We start from the raw sequence: 19,115 nt of genomic DNA on the forward strand, positions 1-19,115 counted from the left end.
AAATAGTACGTGAATATTTTAATTCTTGATCCTCCTGAATTTGCAATTTGAGTTAATGGCAATTTTTAGCAAAAACTATTTGACTTCTTACTTCTTATGGTTTTCCTCCACACACTCACACACCTTCCACACACCTGTTGATTTTCTATTTCAAGCCACAATGCCTGCAGCTATCTGGGAACTTTTTCTTTTTCTTCCCTCTCCAATTCATTTCTAGTGTTACTGTTAGAGGTAATTTCTACACCCTAAATCATATAAACCACATTACTTGGCTAAATGGTAAATGGCAACAATAAATGCATTTATTTTGCAGACATATCACATATATTCATATATAAACCGTGTGTGTGTATAAATAAACATGTTAGATGTTTACTTACTATCTCAGAAAAATAAGAGGTGCAAATGCAGATACACCGTTGGAAAAGTTATTTTTTATACCTATTGGGAAAAGGTCTTTATCTTTGGCCAAGATTTTTTTTTTTAATACCGTACTGAGGCATTATTGTTTATTTAAGTGGAATATACACAAGAATACTAACGTTCTTGGCATATCACCAAAAACATAATCCAGCTTCAATCCATGTTTGCAAGCTCCTCTTTACTGCTTTGTGTTTTCGTCACCCAATACAATACGTCAGAAAATGTTTAACGATCAAAGCAAGTCTGTTGCTGACATCACTGGGAACCCCGATTTTTCAAAATGCGCTATCCACTTTAAGAAAAAGCCTCACCGAAACCACCACCACCGTCTTTGCCTCACGCAGCAGTTGTGAGTTGAAATAGCGTGAAAATGAGGCCCATCCACGGCTCCTGCACTGTAATTTGCAAAATGCTGAGAGCTGCCCACGACTTCTCGAGGGATACTGCTTGAATGTGACAATTTCTCGAGAACTATGGCTTCATAATGAACAAAAACAATCAATGCAGAAGAATTTGCTATGGCCGAGACGTCTGTCAAGAGTCTGAGCAGCCAGAGCCGTGGCAGCACCCTTAGGACGCACAGAGAGGCCACAGGGCAGCAGCCGCCGTTCAAATCTTCCCGCACAGGGACCGGATTTCCTCTCCCCAGGAACTACAGGAAGTCCCGCCCCCAGAGCGCCCTCCGCTGACGCCACGCCCCGCGCGCGCCCTGCGAGGGGCGGGGCCGGAAGTAGGGTGGGCCAGGGCTGCAGGCCGGAGCCTGCTCCTTCCGGGTTTTTACGTCTGCGTCCACCTGGGAAGCAATGGGGCCGGCGGCTGCGAAGCAGGTGTAGGTCAGCATTCCGATGGCCCAGACAAGAACTAATCATACGGGAAGACTGACTTTAGTGGCGTGATAGTCTTTAAGTAATGTAAACAATAGTTTCACCTCTATAAAGCTGTTTAAAAAACTTGAGCGGGGGCCTTCCTGGTGGCGCAGGGGTTGAAGACATATCGCTGTCAAGCTATGGCCAGCCGCTGCAGCAGGAGTGCGATCCCCGGCCAGGGAGCTGACCCACCTGGCGCAGCAGATCTCTCCTGTCTCGCCCGCTGCTCCCCTCAGCAGTGTATTTCAGTAGATCTGCCTGTTCTGCTCCCCACTCTGTCTCTGGTGAATCCTCTCACCACCACCCCGCCAACATCTGGACTACACCCCTGGTCTTGTACGCATAAGTAAATAAATCTTTAAAAAAAAAAAAAAGAACAAAGCTAAGAGAACTTTTCCTAACTTGGTGTCAGAAAATAAGTCTTGAATATGTACTTGCACTCCCCTCCACCCTCCCCCCCCCCATAAAAGAGCAACTAGACATGTCTGTTTTCCATTAAACAAGTGTTTATGGAGCACTACTATGTGCTAGGCTGGAGATAAGGCAGGAATGCAACTTAACTCCTTGAGGTTGAGGATGTCAGCTAAGAGATTAACAGAAATTATTTGATCAATTGTGGTAGATGATCCTAAGATACAAGACAGGGGGCTCTGAGAGCATGTTGTGGGCAGCCCTAACCAAGATTGAGAAAATATGTCCACTAAAATACAAATGTGTCAGCAAAGTAAAATAGAGGCACTAGGGACAGGTGGTGGTGGTGGTTTCAAGCAGAGGTTGCAGCCTGTGTCAAAACCCAGAGGCCCTCAGGAGGGATCCTTCCTTAAATGGGCTGAAAGTCAGTTTGGTGAACATGGAGAAAGAGGACTTTAGAGAAGTCTAAAATAGTGTTGTGGTGGTAGGCAGGGGCCAAATCATGAATTTTTGAATCATGGACATTATCTTAAAAGCAATGGTGAACTATTAAAAGTATTTTAAGCAAAGGTGACATCAAGGTATGGGGAGGAATCTAACCCCTGAAATTTATCTCCATTTTAAGAAGTCTGATATGCAAATCAACATCAGTCTTATGTAATGCGTAACAAGGGCATCTGTAGACAACCATGTTTTCACTGATTTGTAATATCAGTTTGGATTATGCAGTGTTAATTTAGGTCCTATCCAACTTCCACCCTCCAATGTCTGAAAACCTCCTATATATAAATCCAGTCCACTATAGGGGTTTTTTTTGTGATGCTATTTGTACTTCAGAAAGATTCCTGGGACTGCTGAATGGAGAATGCATTATAGTATGCAAAAGCAAATGTGGGGAGCACTATAGCAGGCTTCCAGGCAAGCAACAGGAAAGATGACAGACTGGCCCATGAGAATGGAGAGCAAGCTCCAAGAAATACTTTGATCAACTCTACAGTCTTGGTGATGATTGACCAGTAAGAATTAAAAACAATTCCAGGGCTTCTTGTGGGGTAAGTGGTTAGATGGCAGTACTATCAATGAGAGGGGGATGGAAGAACAGCAAAAGTAGCATGACTTAAAAATTGTGAGTCCTGTCGGTGGAAATGACCAGTTATCAAAACCCTAGGCTGAGATGATCAGAAACAAATCGGGAGATCAGTGGTTGACAGCTAACCAAAGTTACAGGAAAAGTGGAAATAGTCCAAGGATATTGTAACATGAGAAAGAAGGCTTAGCCCCGAGTTCTGAGGAAAACCAAAATACTTACAGACTAGGTAATGGGAGCGAATCCCACAGAAACATTGAGGAACACCATAAAGATAGAAAACTACTGTACTGCCCTGAGGGTTTCAATGTTGGTATCACCTGACAGTACCAGATCTTGCTTAGAGACCAACCTAGAGAACGCAGTGTCTACTGGATTTAGTGAAATGGAGCTCACTGGAGGTGCTTGTGAGGGATCTTGTATATAATGGGGGCAGAAGCTATAGTGGGCTTAATGAGCAAATAGATGCTAAGGAAAGTTAAAAGAATGGAACATTTTGAAAAGGCAGACTAGGAAGCATAAATAGGACTATATATTTGGAGGGAAAAATGAAGGAAAAATGAGGACCAGATTTTTTTTTTTAAGATTTATTTATGCATACAAGAGCCTGGAGTACAGACCAGAGTGCAGGGGGTGAGAAGATTCACCAGAGACAGAGCGGGGAACAGAACAGGCAGACTGACTGAAATACATTGCTGAGGGGTGCATTGAACGAGACAGGAGAGGTCTTCTGCACTGTGTAGGTCACCTCCCTGGCCAGGGATCCAATGTATGCTACAATGGCCATGGATAGCTTCACAGTGTGAGACTAAACCCCTTGTGCCACAAGGGAGGCCCCCCAGATTTCTTCTGATGTGAGGAATGGCATGCAAAGGGTCAAAGGAGAAGATTAAAAATAACAATAGCATTCATGAGAGAAGGAATGGGATTCAAGTGTATGTTGAATACGAGACTTCCTGTACAGGAAGGAGTTGGTGTCAATGCAGGCGCCTTTCTGTACTTGTGTGGTGGCTTTATATTCCTGTCAAGCCATCAGTTTGGGGATGAAGGACAGCTTAGAGGGTTTGAAATTTTTAAAAAGGGAGAGAAGAAACACAGTAAGATTACTGGCAACACTGACCACCTCATGAAGGAGCTGACTGTGAATTAGAGTGGTATAAACCAGAAACCTGCCCCCTCACTGCCAGGATGCAGCAGCGTCAGGTTCATTTAGGGTTGGTGTTTTGCCGGCCTGACAGGAAGACAGCAGCTTTCAGGACCTTAAATTGACATCTGCTTAAGTCTTAACAGCCAGAGAACACCAGGATCAAGCCTGAAGTCTGGCAAAATCTAATCTACTGAATTTCAAGCGAAGGAGCACACTCCAGGGGAAACATGGGTGGCAAGTTCCACAAGGTGGGGAGGGCACAATCTCTGCTAAGCTTTAGGTTGTTGCTAGAGAATTTTGAGGACACTCTAAAGGGAAGACCAGTCCCAGGTTGGATGCTGTTTCTGCAGATTAGGAGAGCAGGGGTCAACTAGGGATTGGGTGCTGTCATGAGGGAAGGGCAGATTAGTAACAGTATCCCCAGTAATGATGGGGCTAGTAGCAAAGTAGGGCTGGGGGCCTCATTGGTAGCTAACCAGCGGTCAGCAAGGAGAGGCCATGAAGATTTTGATAGCCGCATGACCTTGAAAAAAGTTTCCTGTTGAAATTTTTCTACTGATTTTATCTGTGTCTGTTCTCTCCGCTCAATTAACGGCCAGGCTGCTTTTCCCTTTTCCAGCGTAAGCTTTCAATCCTTCAATCCTTCCTTTTGCTTTCATACTAAGCATCCTCCTTTCCACTAAATGTAACTTTTTTTTTTTTTTTTTTTTTTTTTTACATTTTAAAAGAACAGGTTTATTAGGAAAAGGAGAGAGGGCCCTGTATAGTCACAGGCGGCAGGAGAACTGGGTAACTGATTTTGTTCACAAGTCACTACTTACTCCACATTCATCTGTTCTCCCTATTGGTAACATTTAATGAAAAACCTGATCACAGAATTGCACTGCTTTCTGGAAACTCCCAGTCTAGAGTGAACCTCTAGTTTATTAAGCCTGCTCCTCAAATCATCCAAAGCCCAAATACTGTTAACAGGTTCAACTCCCTTTTCCCGACACACACCCATTTCCCATCCATCTTACCACAAGTACTAAACCCAACATGTTCATGAACAGGCGTTCCCGGTAGTCTTGGCAAGAAGGGCACTGAACAACATAAACTCGGCCTCAGTCTATGACACAACTGCCAGGTTCAGACCGCATATGTGCTCTGTTGCTGGTAAAAACAGGTCTGACACTCTTTTGTGCCCTTGCACACTGGAGACATGTACTACTAATCCTTACAAGGCATGTCGGCCCGTTTGTCTTGAAGAAATGGCAACCGTAAAGGCCAACAACTGCAGCATAGGGCCAACTTCCTTTCATTATGTGTTGTTGCCCAGGGCCTCCCTGGCAGCCCATGGGGTAAGATGCAACCTATGAAGCTAACTGCAGCCACTGCAGTACAAGTTGGATCCCCAGCCAGGGAACGACCCACATGGCGCAGCAGACCTCTCCTGACTCGCCTGCTGCTCCCCTCAGCAGTATATTTCAGTCAATCCGCCTGTTGTGTTCCTCACTCTGTCTCTGGTGGATCCCCTCTCTCTCACACATCCCCCGCACCTCTGGACTGTACCCCAGCTCTTGCATGCATAAAAATAAAAAAATCCTAAAAAAAAAAAAAAATTAAAACACGTCCACACATTCTTTGGCATTCTGTCTGGTAATGGCTTCAGAGACTCACTGGGACCAAGAGACTAATGGAAGTAATGCTGCCTGCGGCTTCCAAAATAAGCTTCTTTCTGAGTCTTTTACAGCGCCCCCTCTCAAAATTCAGCTCCGAAGATTGAGATATCCAAGCCACATGAAGATAGTTCCAGTCAAGTGGCAATTACAAGGCCCTTCATCCCGTGACCAGCCATGTGAATGGATTTTTACAGCCCCCAGGTGTCTGAATCACCTCAGTCCTTAAGTTTCCCAGCTGAGGCCTCAAATATTACAGGAAAGAAAAAAGCCATCCTCCCTCTAGCGTGTCCAAATTCCTGAACCACAGGATCAATGAGCACAATAAGGGCCTCCCTGGTGGCGTAGAGGTTAAGTCTCAGGGCTATCACGCTATCACCTCTACAGCCTGAGTTGGATCCCCGGCCAGCAAGCTGACCCACACATGGCACAGCAGACCTCTCCTGTCTTGCTTGCTGCTTCCCTCAGCAGTGGTTTTCAGTGATACACCTGTTCTGCTTCCCACTCTGTCTCTGGTGAACCTGCTCACCCCCTGCACCTCTGGCCTACACCCCAGTTCTTGTATGCATAAATAAGAATAAATTAAAAAAAAGCCACTAGCATAATAAAATGCCTATTGCTCAAAGACATTAAGTGGTAATATGCAGCACTAGTAATTAGAGCAGATATTGAGCCTGTTGCTAGCTGTTGTGAGTATGGCAGTGGTTGGGGACAACACACTAGTGGACAAAACTCGATGGTTATTCACAAAGCACCTGCTAAAGTTTAAAGTGTATTTATTTAGCATATACTATGCCTTTAGTCTAAAGTAGTTTTTCTTTAGACCCTCATGCCCCTATTCCCGATATTTATAGTGAGCTGTTTTGAAAAATTCTATTACAATCTCAAACTCCCAATTACATATATACTTCCCTTTAACAACAAGGAATCTAATAAAAGTTTTAATGTTTAGATTTGCTAGTTTTTGCAATAGACTTATCTGTTACTGAATAAAAATATCTTCTAGTATAGTTTTTCTGCTTTCAAACCTTAACTTTATGACACCATGTAAAAAATTCAACAGAATTTAATACCAGGATACAACTCCAAAAACTTAAGAGGAAACAAAACTATTTGAACTTTATTTTCAAAGTCTAAGTTTAATCCAGACTGAACAAACAAGCAGTAAAGTGAGAAAGCTAACTGCAGCAGACACAGATGTACCAAATGTAAAACAGTGGGTTATTAACAGAACTATTTACATGCATATTTACAACCAATCCTTTTGTACATAGTTTTAGTTAGTTGGAAAAAGAGTTGACATTATGTAAAAATATTACTTAAATAGGGCAGAGGTGGTACCACATTATAGTAAAAGTATTAGAAAAGTGATCCTCAAGGTCTATCAATTATAAAGCAGATGAAAACTTTAATGACAAAGATCTAGTAAAATTCTCTAGTAAAAAAGTCAATGCAACTCATGCTAAAAATAAAAATGAGAAAGCTATGTAAATAAAGCAGAATAATGTTCTAGGCTTTAGGGTAATGAGGTTATTAGGTAAGAAGAAAAAATTCTAGAATTGCATCAGACCCTCAGTGAAGAATATTGACTATTTGCGAGTTCTAAATTTTTTTTAATGACATTTTTTAAAAGCCCTTGGTATCAAATAGCAGCTGGATATGGAATTCAGTGGTTAACAATATATTCTAAGACTTTAGTGCTAAGGATTTTCATGATTGTGATTCATATTTGAAACGCAATTCATTGAAACACTAAATGTAGAACTAAATGAAAACTATTAATACTCATATCTAAGAAAGGATAAAGGGTGCTACATTTTTGGAGTAATGTTTTTCCAGCCTACAACTTTTTCCTTCGAGAAAAGTAGAATTTAAAGGATAAGCTTCTAACCAGCTAGCAAAATTTACTTTCAACATTTCATTTATTTCAAAATCGACTTTATTGCAGCCAAAACAGTGGAATTAACTGTACATAATAAACTATTATATATATATACACATTAATATAGGGAATAAAGTTTATTTTGGCAGATAGTGTTAAACAAAAATTAAAGTTGCATACATTAGTAACATAACTCAACATCCTTAATTTGGTATAAGTGTGACAAATTTTCTTGCTCGCCTGTTTTCCGCTAAACACCATAACCTAAACTCCTTTATAAAACTGATAGGCTGAAATTTAGCTTTATTGTTTTCGCTTACGCTCTGATTCCAAACAGAATTTTTCATAAGCTTCTTCTATTTCTGGGTCCATCTCATCATCAATATCATCCAAGTATCTGTGAAAGAAGGAAAGATGACCAAACTTAATGTTTAAATTTGGAAAATTCTAAGATACTAAGTCATGAAAAAAGTATATGATGTAACTTTTCTAGACTGTTGGAATAGAAGGCAAGCACTATTAGAATTCACATTAAATGTCAGTCCTCAGAAACCACTTATTTTGATGACTAAAGCTCCTTGTGATTCTGAGCTCCTTGTGTTTGAAGTCTCTTTTGGATATATATTCTTTACCCTAAAAAGCTAAATTGAAAGACTTGACATATAAACTTTAGGGCTCAAGATTGATATTTCATAAATTTATCTTAAAAAGTACACTATAATTAGAACATAACTTCAGATGTCTACTTTACATCAGAAGTGACATCCTCCAATGACAATTTAGTCACCATTTATTTATTTGGAATCTGGTTTTCATAATAAAGTACTTTGAGACCATCTATTTCAGATTTTTTCCAATTGTTCAAAATGATGGAAAACAAATCTTTCCACAGTTAAGTATGGGTGGAAGATTAATGGTTTTCTTACTAAATTTCCCTCACTGTCACAAAAAGATAGGTAGACTTCTATCAATTTCGTTTAAGATTAAAAAAGACTGAGGCTATATAACTTTTTAAGATTTAGGTAAGTGTATGACAGAGTCAGAATCTGACTCCAGATTGTTTTTCCTCTTACTACACTTTTCCTGCACAACATAATAGCTTTCTACACATCTCTCACACATTCCACCTAAATCCTATCATTTTTTTCTCTTTGTTCCTCCACCAAATATTCTAGTATAAGATCATGTGTTGAAAAGGCCACAACTTCATTTGGGCAAAAAAAATGTAATGCTTACCAAGCAAAACTTTAGAGGATAACCAGAAATTCAAATTCAATTAACTTGAACTTGCAATGGTATACCCAACAGGGCTGAACCTTCCTAATTAGGCATGGGTTCTTGCATAGTATAAAAGTATGGGAATATTATATTAGATCTCAAACTGACAATTAAAAATTCACTAGATAGGAGAGAAAGTGGCTCACTTTTTTTTTGAACCTTTAACACAAATGAGATGGGACATAAGAAAAACTTAAGCCACAAATGTAACTTGCTCCCTGCCCCTCACAGGGTACTTAAAGAAAAAGCCTAAGTAGCTTGTCCAAATTCACATAAATTGCTAACAGAGCTGGGATGAAATCCCACAAGTTCTTGGCTCCTCTATAACAAAACGTAGCATAATCTGATGGTAAATAAGTAAACTTTTTTATTACAAAGAATGGCAGGTGAAGAAACAGACGAGACTAGAATGTACATATTCCCTTAAATTCAAACATTTTTATATAGTAGTCTGTTTGCTTATCTTAATTTACCCATCACAGCTTAGATCTGAGCCTTTTACTATATGCCAGAGGCTGTTCTATGTGCCAGAAGGTTGTTCTAAGTATTTATGTATTATTTACATGTAGTTCTCTAAACAAACTTGAAGGATACTATTATTTCTATTTTATAGAAGATGAAACAGGCACTTAACTCATGATCTTACAGTACTAGAGCTACTTAATTCTATTTATTTATTTATTTATTTAATTTTTTGTTTAGAGAAAGAAAGTTTATTAGGGAGAAAAGGAACAGAAATAAAGTGGGGCTCCCTGGCTGGAGGAACGAGGCCAGGGAGAGCAAGGAAGCTGAGAGCTACTTAATTTTAAATCTTAGGGAAAATGATAGAACCTATTTTATAAAAATTATACTTACATGCTACATTTTAATAGTTTCCCCCTAAACTATACATAAATATTCAGAATCATAGTTTGTGCATTTTTCATGATTTTCTGGAAATTTTTGGCAGTACTACATATATACCACTATAACACTATCAAATTGAAATATACATTCTTACATCATCTCACTTTTTTCTAGTTTAAACTCCTACAAATCGTGCATGCAGAAATTTCACAAAGAAATTCATTGTTAGAGAGAACTTACGGATCACCAGCCCCTGATAAATCTGTTCCATTTTCCTCATAATCTGGAAAAAAATCTTCTCTTTCAAGTAATTCCTGATATTTCTCTTGGTAATCTATTAAAAAATAAATGCAAATGCTCAGTATTTAACGAATGGCTAGTTACTCCTAAAAAGTTCTTTGTATTATGAAATTTCATTTAAGTAGACCCAATGTTTAAACAGCGGATAGTTTTTCAAAATTCATTCTAATTGGCTTGCTTTTGCCTACCACGCAAACTCATAAATCTTAATTATATATATCATAATCCTCTTAATATAAGTTGGTTAATTAAAGTCACTGTGAATATAGCAGGGTACATGTCAGAGCCTATGCGCCCACTATTTACAGTCTCTACTGCTTCATCAGACAAAATACTGCTATATAACTTGTTAGAGAAAAATATATTCCTTCCATACTCCCATTATTCCTTTCATTAGGAGGAATTTCAACCACACATTCTGGCTTCTGACTTTTCCTCCCCACGGAGATAAAGTGAGTCATGTGGCTAGCATGAAGCAAGCAACCATTAGTCCATGTTTCTCAATCAGATGAGGCTAACCTAGCAAAGGTTCTGAGGAAAGGGGATTTTCTAATCTTCCCTCTCCAAAGTCAGCTGGGCAATGGCTTCCTGATAAATGTTACAGTTCTACCAACTTTTTCAGTTGGATTCCCCCAAAGCAATACAGATGATATTGTATCTCCAACTGCTGACTATCTAAGGTAGAGTTACTGAGTATCTTTTAGTATTACCATGTCTCTACCTAGTCTTTGGCTCTGAATAACACATCAGTTTATATTAAAACTGATTACCTTAAAATTAGTTTCTTGTGAACAGCACCAATTGAAATTTTGAGAGGATAAAATAGTTATTTTCAACTAGATGAAGACCCTATTTTTCCAAGATTGTCAGTCTCTATAAAACTAATTCCAGATTAAAGGGTTGGTGGCATTTTGACATCCAATTTAGAAATTGGAGACAATTTTAACTATAAAACCTTTCCACAACAAAAACTTGAGGTAGCAGATATAACATTCTTTTAAATGTATGAATTCACAAAAAAAGAAAATAAAGTCACCGAATGATGAAATAAAAGAACTGAAAGTCATATGTAACTACTGTAGGTAGGCGGCTGGTACTGTAGGTAGGCGGCATGTTAGGTCTTAGGATTTTAAAACCCACAAAGTCAGAAAGCAAGTTTTTGGGCCCACGTAAAACAGGGTACTGGAATTTATGGTCCATACTCATCTCATCTTGTCAGATCTGGGACCTTCAAAAGCAGATTATCACAAGTAAAAAGTTGATGGGGGACCAGGAGGGTAGGGAGGGACAACGGGAAACACCTCAGTGGCAAAAGAAGTGTTGACAAAGAAGCTTGGTTTTCTCTGCTTGGGTTAGGAGTACAGAATACTTGGGTTCAGGTACAGAAGTACTCTAAAAAATTGGTTCCCTAGAGAATTTATAACAATGAGTCTGCACCTCAAATTTTGACAATTCACATAAAGAATCCCTATGACAAGAACAAAAAGTGAGTAAACCATTAATAATTGGTACATTTGTGTAAAGGGTAGACATGTTCTCTGTACAACCTTTACTTCTGTAACTTTCTGTAAAGTTTGAAATCATTCAGAAAAAAAGCTCAAGACACTTAAATATGAAACTGCAATAAAAGATGACAACCTAAAGGAACAATTTTTTGTATGTGACAATCAAAATAAAGCAGAGTTAGAATTAAAAGGTAACAAAAAAATAAGAATGCTTAGAAAAAGGAATTTGAAAATGAGATTAAGACATCCTGAAGAAAATGCAGAAACAAAATTCATTTGACAAATCAAACTGAATTTCTCTAGAGTCATCAGAAATAATGAAAGATGAAGAACAAAGAACCAAAATGAATTAAGGTAACTGAAGACTAAGGAAAGAAGTGTAAATTTACCTGCCAGACACAGCAAGATTTTACAGTAAGAATAGTTAAGAATGCAGCATTGGTGTAGAGAGACAGACTCAAGAATCACATTAATAAGTTCCTGCATTAAGTCAGGAAGAAGACACTAATTTGCAGAGAAGTTACATGGCACACAACACAAAGACCTTACATTTAAGAGAGGAAGAATGATTCAACACCTGGTACTGAGACAGACTGAAAAAATTCCTACTGTATCCTACCTATGAAAATTAGGTAAATTAAAGGCCTATATATGAAAAAAAAAAATAAAGTAAGGTTTTTGGGGAAAAAGTGGAATTTAATAGCGGTAAGAAAACTAAGTCACAGAAAGTTCATACAAGGCAGACACATTTGTTTACATTAAAATTCAAAGCTTCTGGGGGGACGGGGAGAGGAAGGATTAAGGTCAAAATAAGGGGGGTGCAATTGTATAGGGAATATAACCAAAATGTAAATGCACACATTACGCAAAAATGAAAAATGATGTAAGAATTATATAAAAATATTAAAAAAATTTTTTTCCCTTTCCAAGTTAAATTTCATTTTACAAAAAAATAAAAGAAACAGTAGACATTGAATCTGGGAGCTTTTCCATGTAAATGACAAAAGAATAATGTTGAAAGTTCAAAAAAAATAAAATTCAAAGCTTCTGTATGACAAAATAAATGGTAAGAGCACCTAGTAGAGCAGCTGACTCAGGATCACTTTCTAGGCTAAGTAAGGAGTTATAAATCATTAAAAAGAAATAATCTAATAGAAATATGGGCAAAGAGGACCAATAGGTGAAATGACAGTCAACAGAAACATGAACATTTTGAAAGTACCTCTAGCAGGGAAATAGCAATTTATAGTTTCGTACATTCGGGCTGATAAAACAGGTCTGATAACAGGAATTGCCAGAGGACAAGAAGAAATCTTACAACCTGCTGGTGGACTACTAAGTCTATCATGTTGGAAAGCAATTTACCAACATTTAGTAAAGCTGAAGATACACATAGCCTATAATTTAACGATTTTACTTCCTTACCATAAACTCTTTGCACAAAGCAAAGAATGCTTAGAATAAGGAATTTGAAAATGAGATTAAGACATTCTGAAGAAAATGCAGAAACAAAATTCATTTGACAAATCAGAGATGTCTGACTACTTAAAGATGTCTGTAGGGGAGGGCCTCCCCAGTGGCGCAGCGGTTGAGCGCTGGGTTGCAAAGCTGCCGCAGCCTCTGCAGCACCAGTTCGATCCCTGACTGCGGGAGGGTCCCACATGGTGCACAGACCTCTCCTGCCGCCCGCTGCTCCCCTCAGCAGTGTACCTCGGTCCTTCTGCCTGCTCTGCTCCCCACTCTGGCTCTGGTGAATTCTCTCACCCTCCTGCGCTTCCGACTGTACCCAGTGATTGTATAAATAAATAAACAAAAATCTTAAAAAAAAAAAAAAAGATGTCTGTAGGGGATTTGGGATCTATAAACTTTGATTTGCTTTGAGTGCAATACTTAGCATTTAAAATGAATTCACATCATAAATATTTCAATGCGGGTAAGTACAGAAAATAATCCCCATTTTTCATAGGCATATATGAAGTATAAAAATGACATCGAGGGCCTCCCCTGGTGGCGCAGCGGTTGAGCGCTGGGCTGCGAAGCTGCCCGCAGCCTCTGCAGCGCCAGTTTGATCCCTGGCTGCCGGCGAGGGTCCCACATGGCGCGCAGACCTCTCCTGCCACCCGCTGCTCCCCTCAGCAGTGTACTTCGTCAGTCTGGCTGTTCTGTTCCCTGCTCTGGCTCTGGTAAATTCTCTCACCCTCCCGCGCTTCTGACTGTACCCAGTGCTTGTACAAATAAATAAATAAATCTTTAAAAAATAAAATAAAATAAAAATAAAAATGACATTGACACAAACCCATGCCACTATACTAATTGCCTCTGGGAGGAAAGTGATGGAAGGACCAGACGGGGGTGAGGGTTCAATCACAGAACAAAGAATGGTAAATGGTTTATGAGAATCTCTTTAAGTGTTTTATTTCTTTAAAAAAACCTCAAAGTATATGGGGCCTCCCTGGTGGCGCAAGGTGTTAAGCACTGCATTATGAAGCAATCGCTGCCGCTGCAGCACGAGTTCGATCCCTGGCTGGCTAGGGAGTATCCCACATGGCGCAGCAGACCTCTCCTGTCTTGCCCACTGCTCCCCTCAGCAGTGTTCTTCAGTTAGTCTACCTGTTCTGCTCTCCACTCCGTCTCTGGTGAATCCTCTCACTCTCCTGCATCTCTGACCTGTACCCCAGCTCTTGTATGCACAAATAAATAAATCTTTAAAAAAGAAAACAAACTAAAAAACCTCAAAGTATAGATGACAAAATGACATGGTTTGATCTTGATAGTAAATCAATAGGTTAGAATTTTGTGGTTTTAGTTTTGAACTGTTTCGTATTTTCAGCTGAAAGTTAAGCCGCTATTTATTTTGCGCTAGAGACAAAGGGTAGTCAGTACTTACTATCCAGAGGAAACAAATGGGGAAATTCCAATAAGCTAGCTGTGGGCTGTACTCATTGGGAAACATTTCTCTCTTGTTCACACTGCATCCTAACTATTACAACTAAAGGGATCTCCCTATACAGTCCTTTTCTGAAGGGTAAGTGTGTAGAAATTTAGATTTTGACTTTGGCCCACCAAGTATTAATCAAGTTCAGCATTCTTAAGGTTTGCAAGTATTAATCCACATTAATGGATGTTGCTGAGTAAGCTACATATAACCATCTTACCCTTCCATTCCAATCACCTAAAAATTCAGCATATAAAAAGAAAGCATTAGAGGAAATATAAACTAAAAATGCACATAATTGAAGTATGCTTTCAATTCTCCATTGTTAGAGTGATACGTACTATATATTGAGTCAGACTTTCCATTTGAAATGGTTCCAAGTGATCAATATAAAGGTTTTTCTCAAATTATCCTTTATAAAGGATAATTTGAGAAAAACCTTTATATTTTAGAATGTGAACTTTTAAAAAAGCAATAGCTTTGTGGTGGTGAAGATATGCTTTTCTGTAATTTACTATCTCACCAAAACTAAGGGTGGGAAGGAAATGACAACACACCTGGATCAGCTGCAGTGAAAGGAACACCATCAGATGTATAAAATGTTGGTTCATTCTAGGATGGAATCAAAGTGAAAAAATATGTAAACATTTCAGAGTTTAGTTTTTAAAACATTATTTAATGAAACATGGCTGATGTCATCTGTTACTGACAAAGCAAAAAATAAGCCCAAAAAACCAACCAACCACCACCTTAGCTACTTCCTAACAATCATTTTCATTAGAAAGTCTATGGTTTCAGGTTTCAATTCTATTATTTCAGGTTCTCCCAGCTTTAACCCATCTATGGTCTGTTCCACACATGGTGGTTGTGCATTGTGATTTAATGTCCATTCATTTTTAGTTGAGGTTTCCCTCTCCCCACCATTTTTATCTTTGAGAACCTCCAGGACTGGGGCTGTACAGGAGCATTCTTCCATTGTTGCTTTATGTTTGCTTATGTTAGAAGCTTTCAGGATATTAACTTGTCTGATAAGCATTTTTATTGTCCTTAATTTGCTATAATACACAAAGCAAAAATTTGAGATGCAGGTATTTAGTTAGGAATTCTCTGGAAAAACTGCTTTTTGTAATTCCTATGTTCACCAGAATGCAAGGCTTATCAATTTCTCTTAAAATTGGTTGGATCTTCCTTTAGTTCATGCCTCTTCTTCTATTTACCTAATTGCTAGCTGCCATGTGACCCTTACTCAGGAAAAGTTACTAGGTAATTAAATTCTGAGAACAGATTTTTGTAACTCATTCTAGAAATTTCCAAAACTGGAATTCATGCATTCAGTAAAACTTAAAATGTAAACATTGACATACCATAAAATAATTGGGGTCATTTTCAGGTGTTGCTTCTCTGTAAGTTGAGGTGGCATGAACTCTACCCCAATTACTTGAACGGAGTTCTACAAGCTTCAGTAACATTTGTTTTACGTCTCTGCAGACAAAAGTAAAAAATCAGTTAAGGGCTTCCCTGGTGGTGTAGGGGTTAAGTCTCAGTGCTCTCACCACTACAGCCTAAGTTCCATCCCCAGCCAGGGAGCTACCCATATGGCACAGAACTCTTCTGCCTCGCCCGCTGCTCCCCTCAGCAGTGTATTTCAGTAGATCTGTCAGTTCTGTTCCCCACTGACTCTGGTGAATCCTCTCTTCCCCATACCTTTGGTGTACACCCCAGTTTTTCTATGCATAAATAAATAAATCTTTAAAAAAAAAATCAGTTTAGGTGTATCCACCATAAATGTTGTCAGGCTCTAATATATTTCACAGTCCTGAAACTTTATTTCCTAAATTCAACAGGCATATCCAAATCCTGGATTTTCTAAGTCATTTCCTATAAAGATAATTAAAAAAAGAAATCTGAAATTTGTTCCACATAACTGACTATATGATCCTTAAAGGCAGTGGCTCTCTTGGCAAATATTTTTATGCATCCTATTAAACTCATCATACATTAAACAAATATCTGTTGACCAGTATTTGAGGTCTGAATCATTTTCCTTTTCAATAAATTCATCTTACCACAAGAAAATCTTTACTTGTCCAATTTATAAACATAATTGAATAAAAACAGCTAGTGAGCAATAGCCATAAATAAAATCTTATACCTTCCAAGAAAATATTTCTAGATCTTTAAAATTTTAATTTTGATCAGAGACAGGAGATTAAAAAGGGGGAAAAAAACTTGACCTACTGGCTACCAACATTAACTTCTCTTCGTACCTGCTGCAATTTGCATCTAGAACAACATTTTCAATTCTCTGAATAATTTCTTCCATATCATTCTTGCCTTTCTCTTTCCAGGCATCTTCTAAAACTGACCCTGTCAACTAAAAAAGCAACCATCAGGAAATAGAAAATTCAATACACTAAATTACAGAAATTCCAAAAATATATTAGTAGCAGTTCAAGCATTCTTTAAACAAGATATATTTAGCAGGTTAAACATTTCCAGTTATTCTCTACCATCTAATATTCAGGGTTCTTTATACCCTGTATGTTTTCTTGACTAAAAGGAACTATAGCATAACTTTAACCAGAGGTTTTATGCATCAATAACTGTATGGTCTAGTCCCTGGTATTACCAAGACAGGCTATACATGTTTAATTAACATTTCACTTTTCTCAACACTGAGGTTGACATACGTAAGTTTCAGGTGCTCAACATAAAAATTTGGTATTGGTATCTGTGTATTATCACTAAATTATCACTACAGTTAAGTCTAGTTAAATCCATCAGTTCTGTATTTTTTCCTGTGATGAGTTTCAAGATCTAGTCTCTCAACTTTAAATATACAACACTGCACTGTTAATTAGTCACCAAGCTATATATTACACCCCCTTGACTGATTTTATAACAGAAAGCTTGTACCTTTTGATCTTCTTTGCCTATTTCACCTATTGCCCATGACCCACCTCTGGCAACTACCAATCTGTTCTCTATATTATGAGTTTGGTTTGGGGGCTTTTTTTCTTTTTAAGATTTCACATGTGAGATCAGAGTATTTATCTTTCTGACTTAATTCACTTAGCATAATGACCTCAAGGCCTTTCCATGTTGTTATAAACAGCAAAAATCTCCTGGGCTTGCCCTGGTGGTGCAGGCAGTTTAGCACAGCGCTGTGAAGCTGTCCGCAGCTTCAAATTCTGCAGCGCCGGTTCAATCCTGGCCAGCAAGGGTCCCGCATGGCACAGAGGACCTCTCCAGTCGCACCCGCTGCTCCTCTCAGCAGTGTATTTCGTCAGTCTGCCTGTTCTGTTCCCCACTGTTTCTGGTTAATCCTCTCACCCTCCCACATATCTGGCCTGTACCCCAGCTCTTGTATAAATAAATATTAAAAAAAAAAAAAAAAAAAAAGGGCCTTCCTGGTGGTGCAGCGGTTGAGCGCTGGCTTGCGAAGCTGCCCACAGCCTCTGCAGCGCTGGTTCGATTCCCGGCCACCGGGCGAGGGTCCCACATGGCGCGCAGACCTCTGCTGCCGCCCGCTGCTCCCCTCAGCAGTGTACATTGTCAGTCTGCCTGCTCTGTTCCCCGCTCTGGCTCTGGTGAATTCCCTCACTCTCCCGCGCTTCTGACTATACCCAGTGCTTGTATAAATAAATAAATAAATAAATCTTAAAAAAAAATTATTTTTATGGCTAAGTAACATTTCTTTGTATACACAGTCATGTGTTGCGTTCAGTCAACAATGCACTGCATACTGAATCGTGCCAGTAAGCTATGCCACCGCACCTAGACGTGTAGCAGGCTATACCATGTAACTCTGTTTAATTATGCTCTGGGATGTTCATATGACAAGATCATCTAACAAGCATTTTCCAGGACATTTCCTCAACTGGGCATGACTGTATATATATTTTCTCTATTCCTTCATCCATCAATAAGTATTTAGGTTCTTTCCACATTTTGGCTTTTGTAAACCCTATCATTACTTTTTGAAAAATGCAAAAAATATAGAAGTTTTCAATAAAAAAATATAAATTCCATCAGCAAAAAAAGTTAAGGCTATAAACAGGTAAATCACAGAAGCCAATGAAAGGAAGCGTAGTAAGCATGAAGAAAAGCTTAAATTCATTAGCGGCCAAGAAAACACAAAATAAAAGTTTTTTTTGTTTTTACTCACTATCTGTAACAAACAAAAACCTAGAATCATGTTTGTGATATGGGTAAAGAAAAAGGTATACTTATTCACTACAGGTGAGAACAGCCCTAGTTCAGCATTTGAAAGGAAAATTTGGCATTACTTATTACGACATATACCATTATTGACTCACCAAATTCAATTGCAGAAATTTAACCTACAGAAACAACTGCAAATATAAGGACATGAGGATTACTGACTGTTGCAGTGGCTAAACCGAAAATAACCCAACTGTTCAACAACAGAATGGATAAACAATGTGCATACATACAGTGGAACATTAGAAAGCTAACAAAAAAAGAGGTCAATCTGTGTGCCATGGAAAGATCTTATATTTTCCCTTAAGTGGCAAAAGAAAGCTACAGTAGAGTAAGATCTTAACACACCAGACATAGGAAAGATAGGAGGGGATTGATCAATGGAGGTAAGATGAGGGACTTCCATTTTTTACTTCTAAATTTTGCTTCTTTTAAGCATACACAATGCTTTTCTAATGTTTGAACCTGTGAGCAAAATAAATTCTCAATTTTTAACTTAAAGTAGTAACTTAATCTTGAATTCCTTCCTCTGAATTATACACAAACTTTCCTT

General features: G+C 38.6%; 1 protein-coding gene across 2 annotated transcripts in view; it reads right to left on the reverse strand.

Annotated features, from left to right (window-relative positions):
* Positions 1-7,777: 7,777 nt before the first annotated feature.
* Positions 7,778-19,115, reverse strand: part of PAIP1 (poly(A) binding protein interacting protein 1) — a gene marked incomplete at both ends in the record, with an annotated part of 29,061 nt that continues 17,723 nt past the window's right edge. For both annotated transcript variants that reach the window (XM_084233781.1, XM_084233780.1), the window contains 5 exons: positions 7,778-7,871; positions 9,839-9,932; positions 14,896-14,950; positions 15,703-15,820; positions 16,606-16,712. In XM_084233781.1, the coding sequence (XP_084089907.1) occupies positions 7,778-7,871; positions 9,839-9,932; positions 14,896-14,950; positions 15,703-15,820; positions 16,606-16,712 (468 nt within the window). The remainder of the gene's footprint in view (positions 7,872-9,838; positions 9,933-14,895; positions 14,951-15,702; positions 15,821-16,605; positions 16,713-19,115) is intronic.

This window comes from Talpa europaea, assembly GCF_964194135.1.
Source record: "Talpa europaea genome assembly, chromosome: 5".
Taxonomy (NCBI): domain Eukaryota; kingdom Metazoa; phylum Chordata; class Mammalia; order Eulipotyphla; family Talpidae; genus Talpa; species Talpa europaea.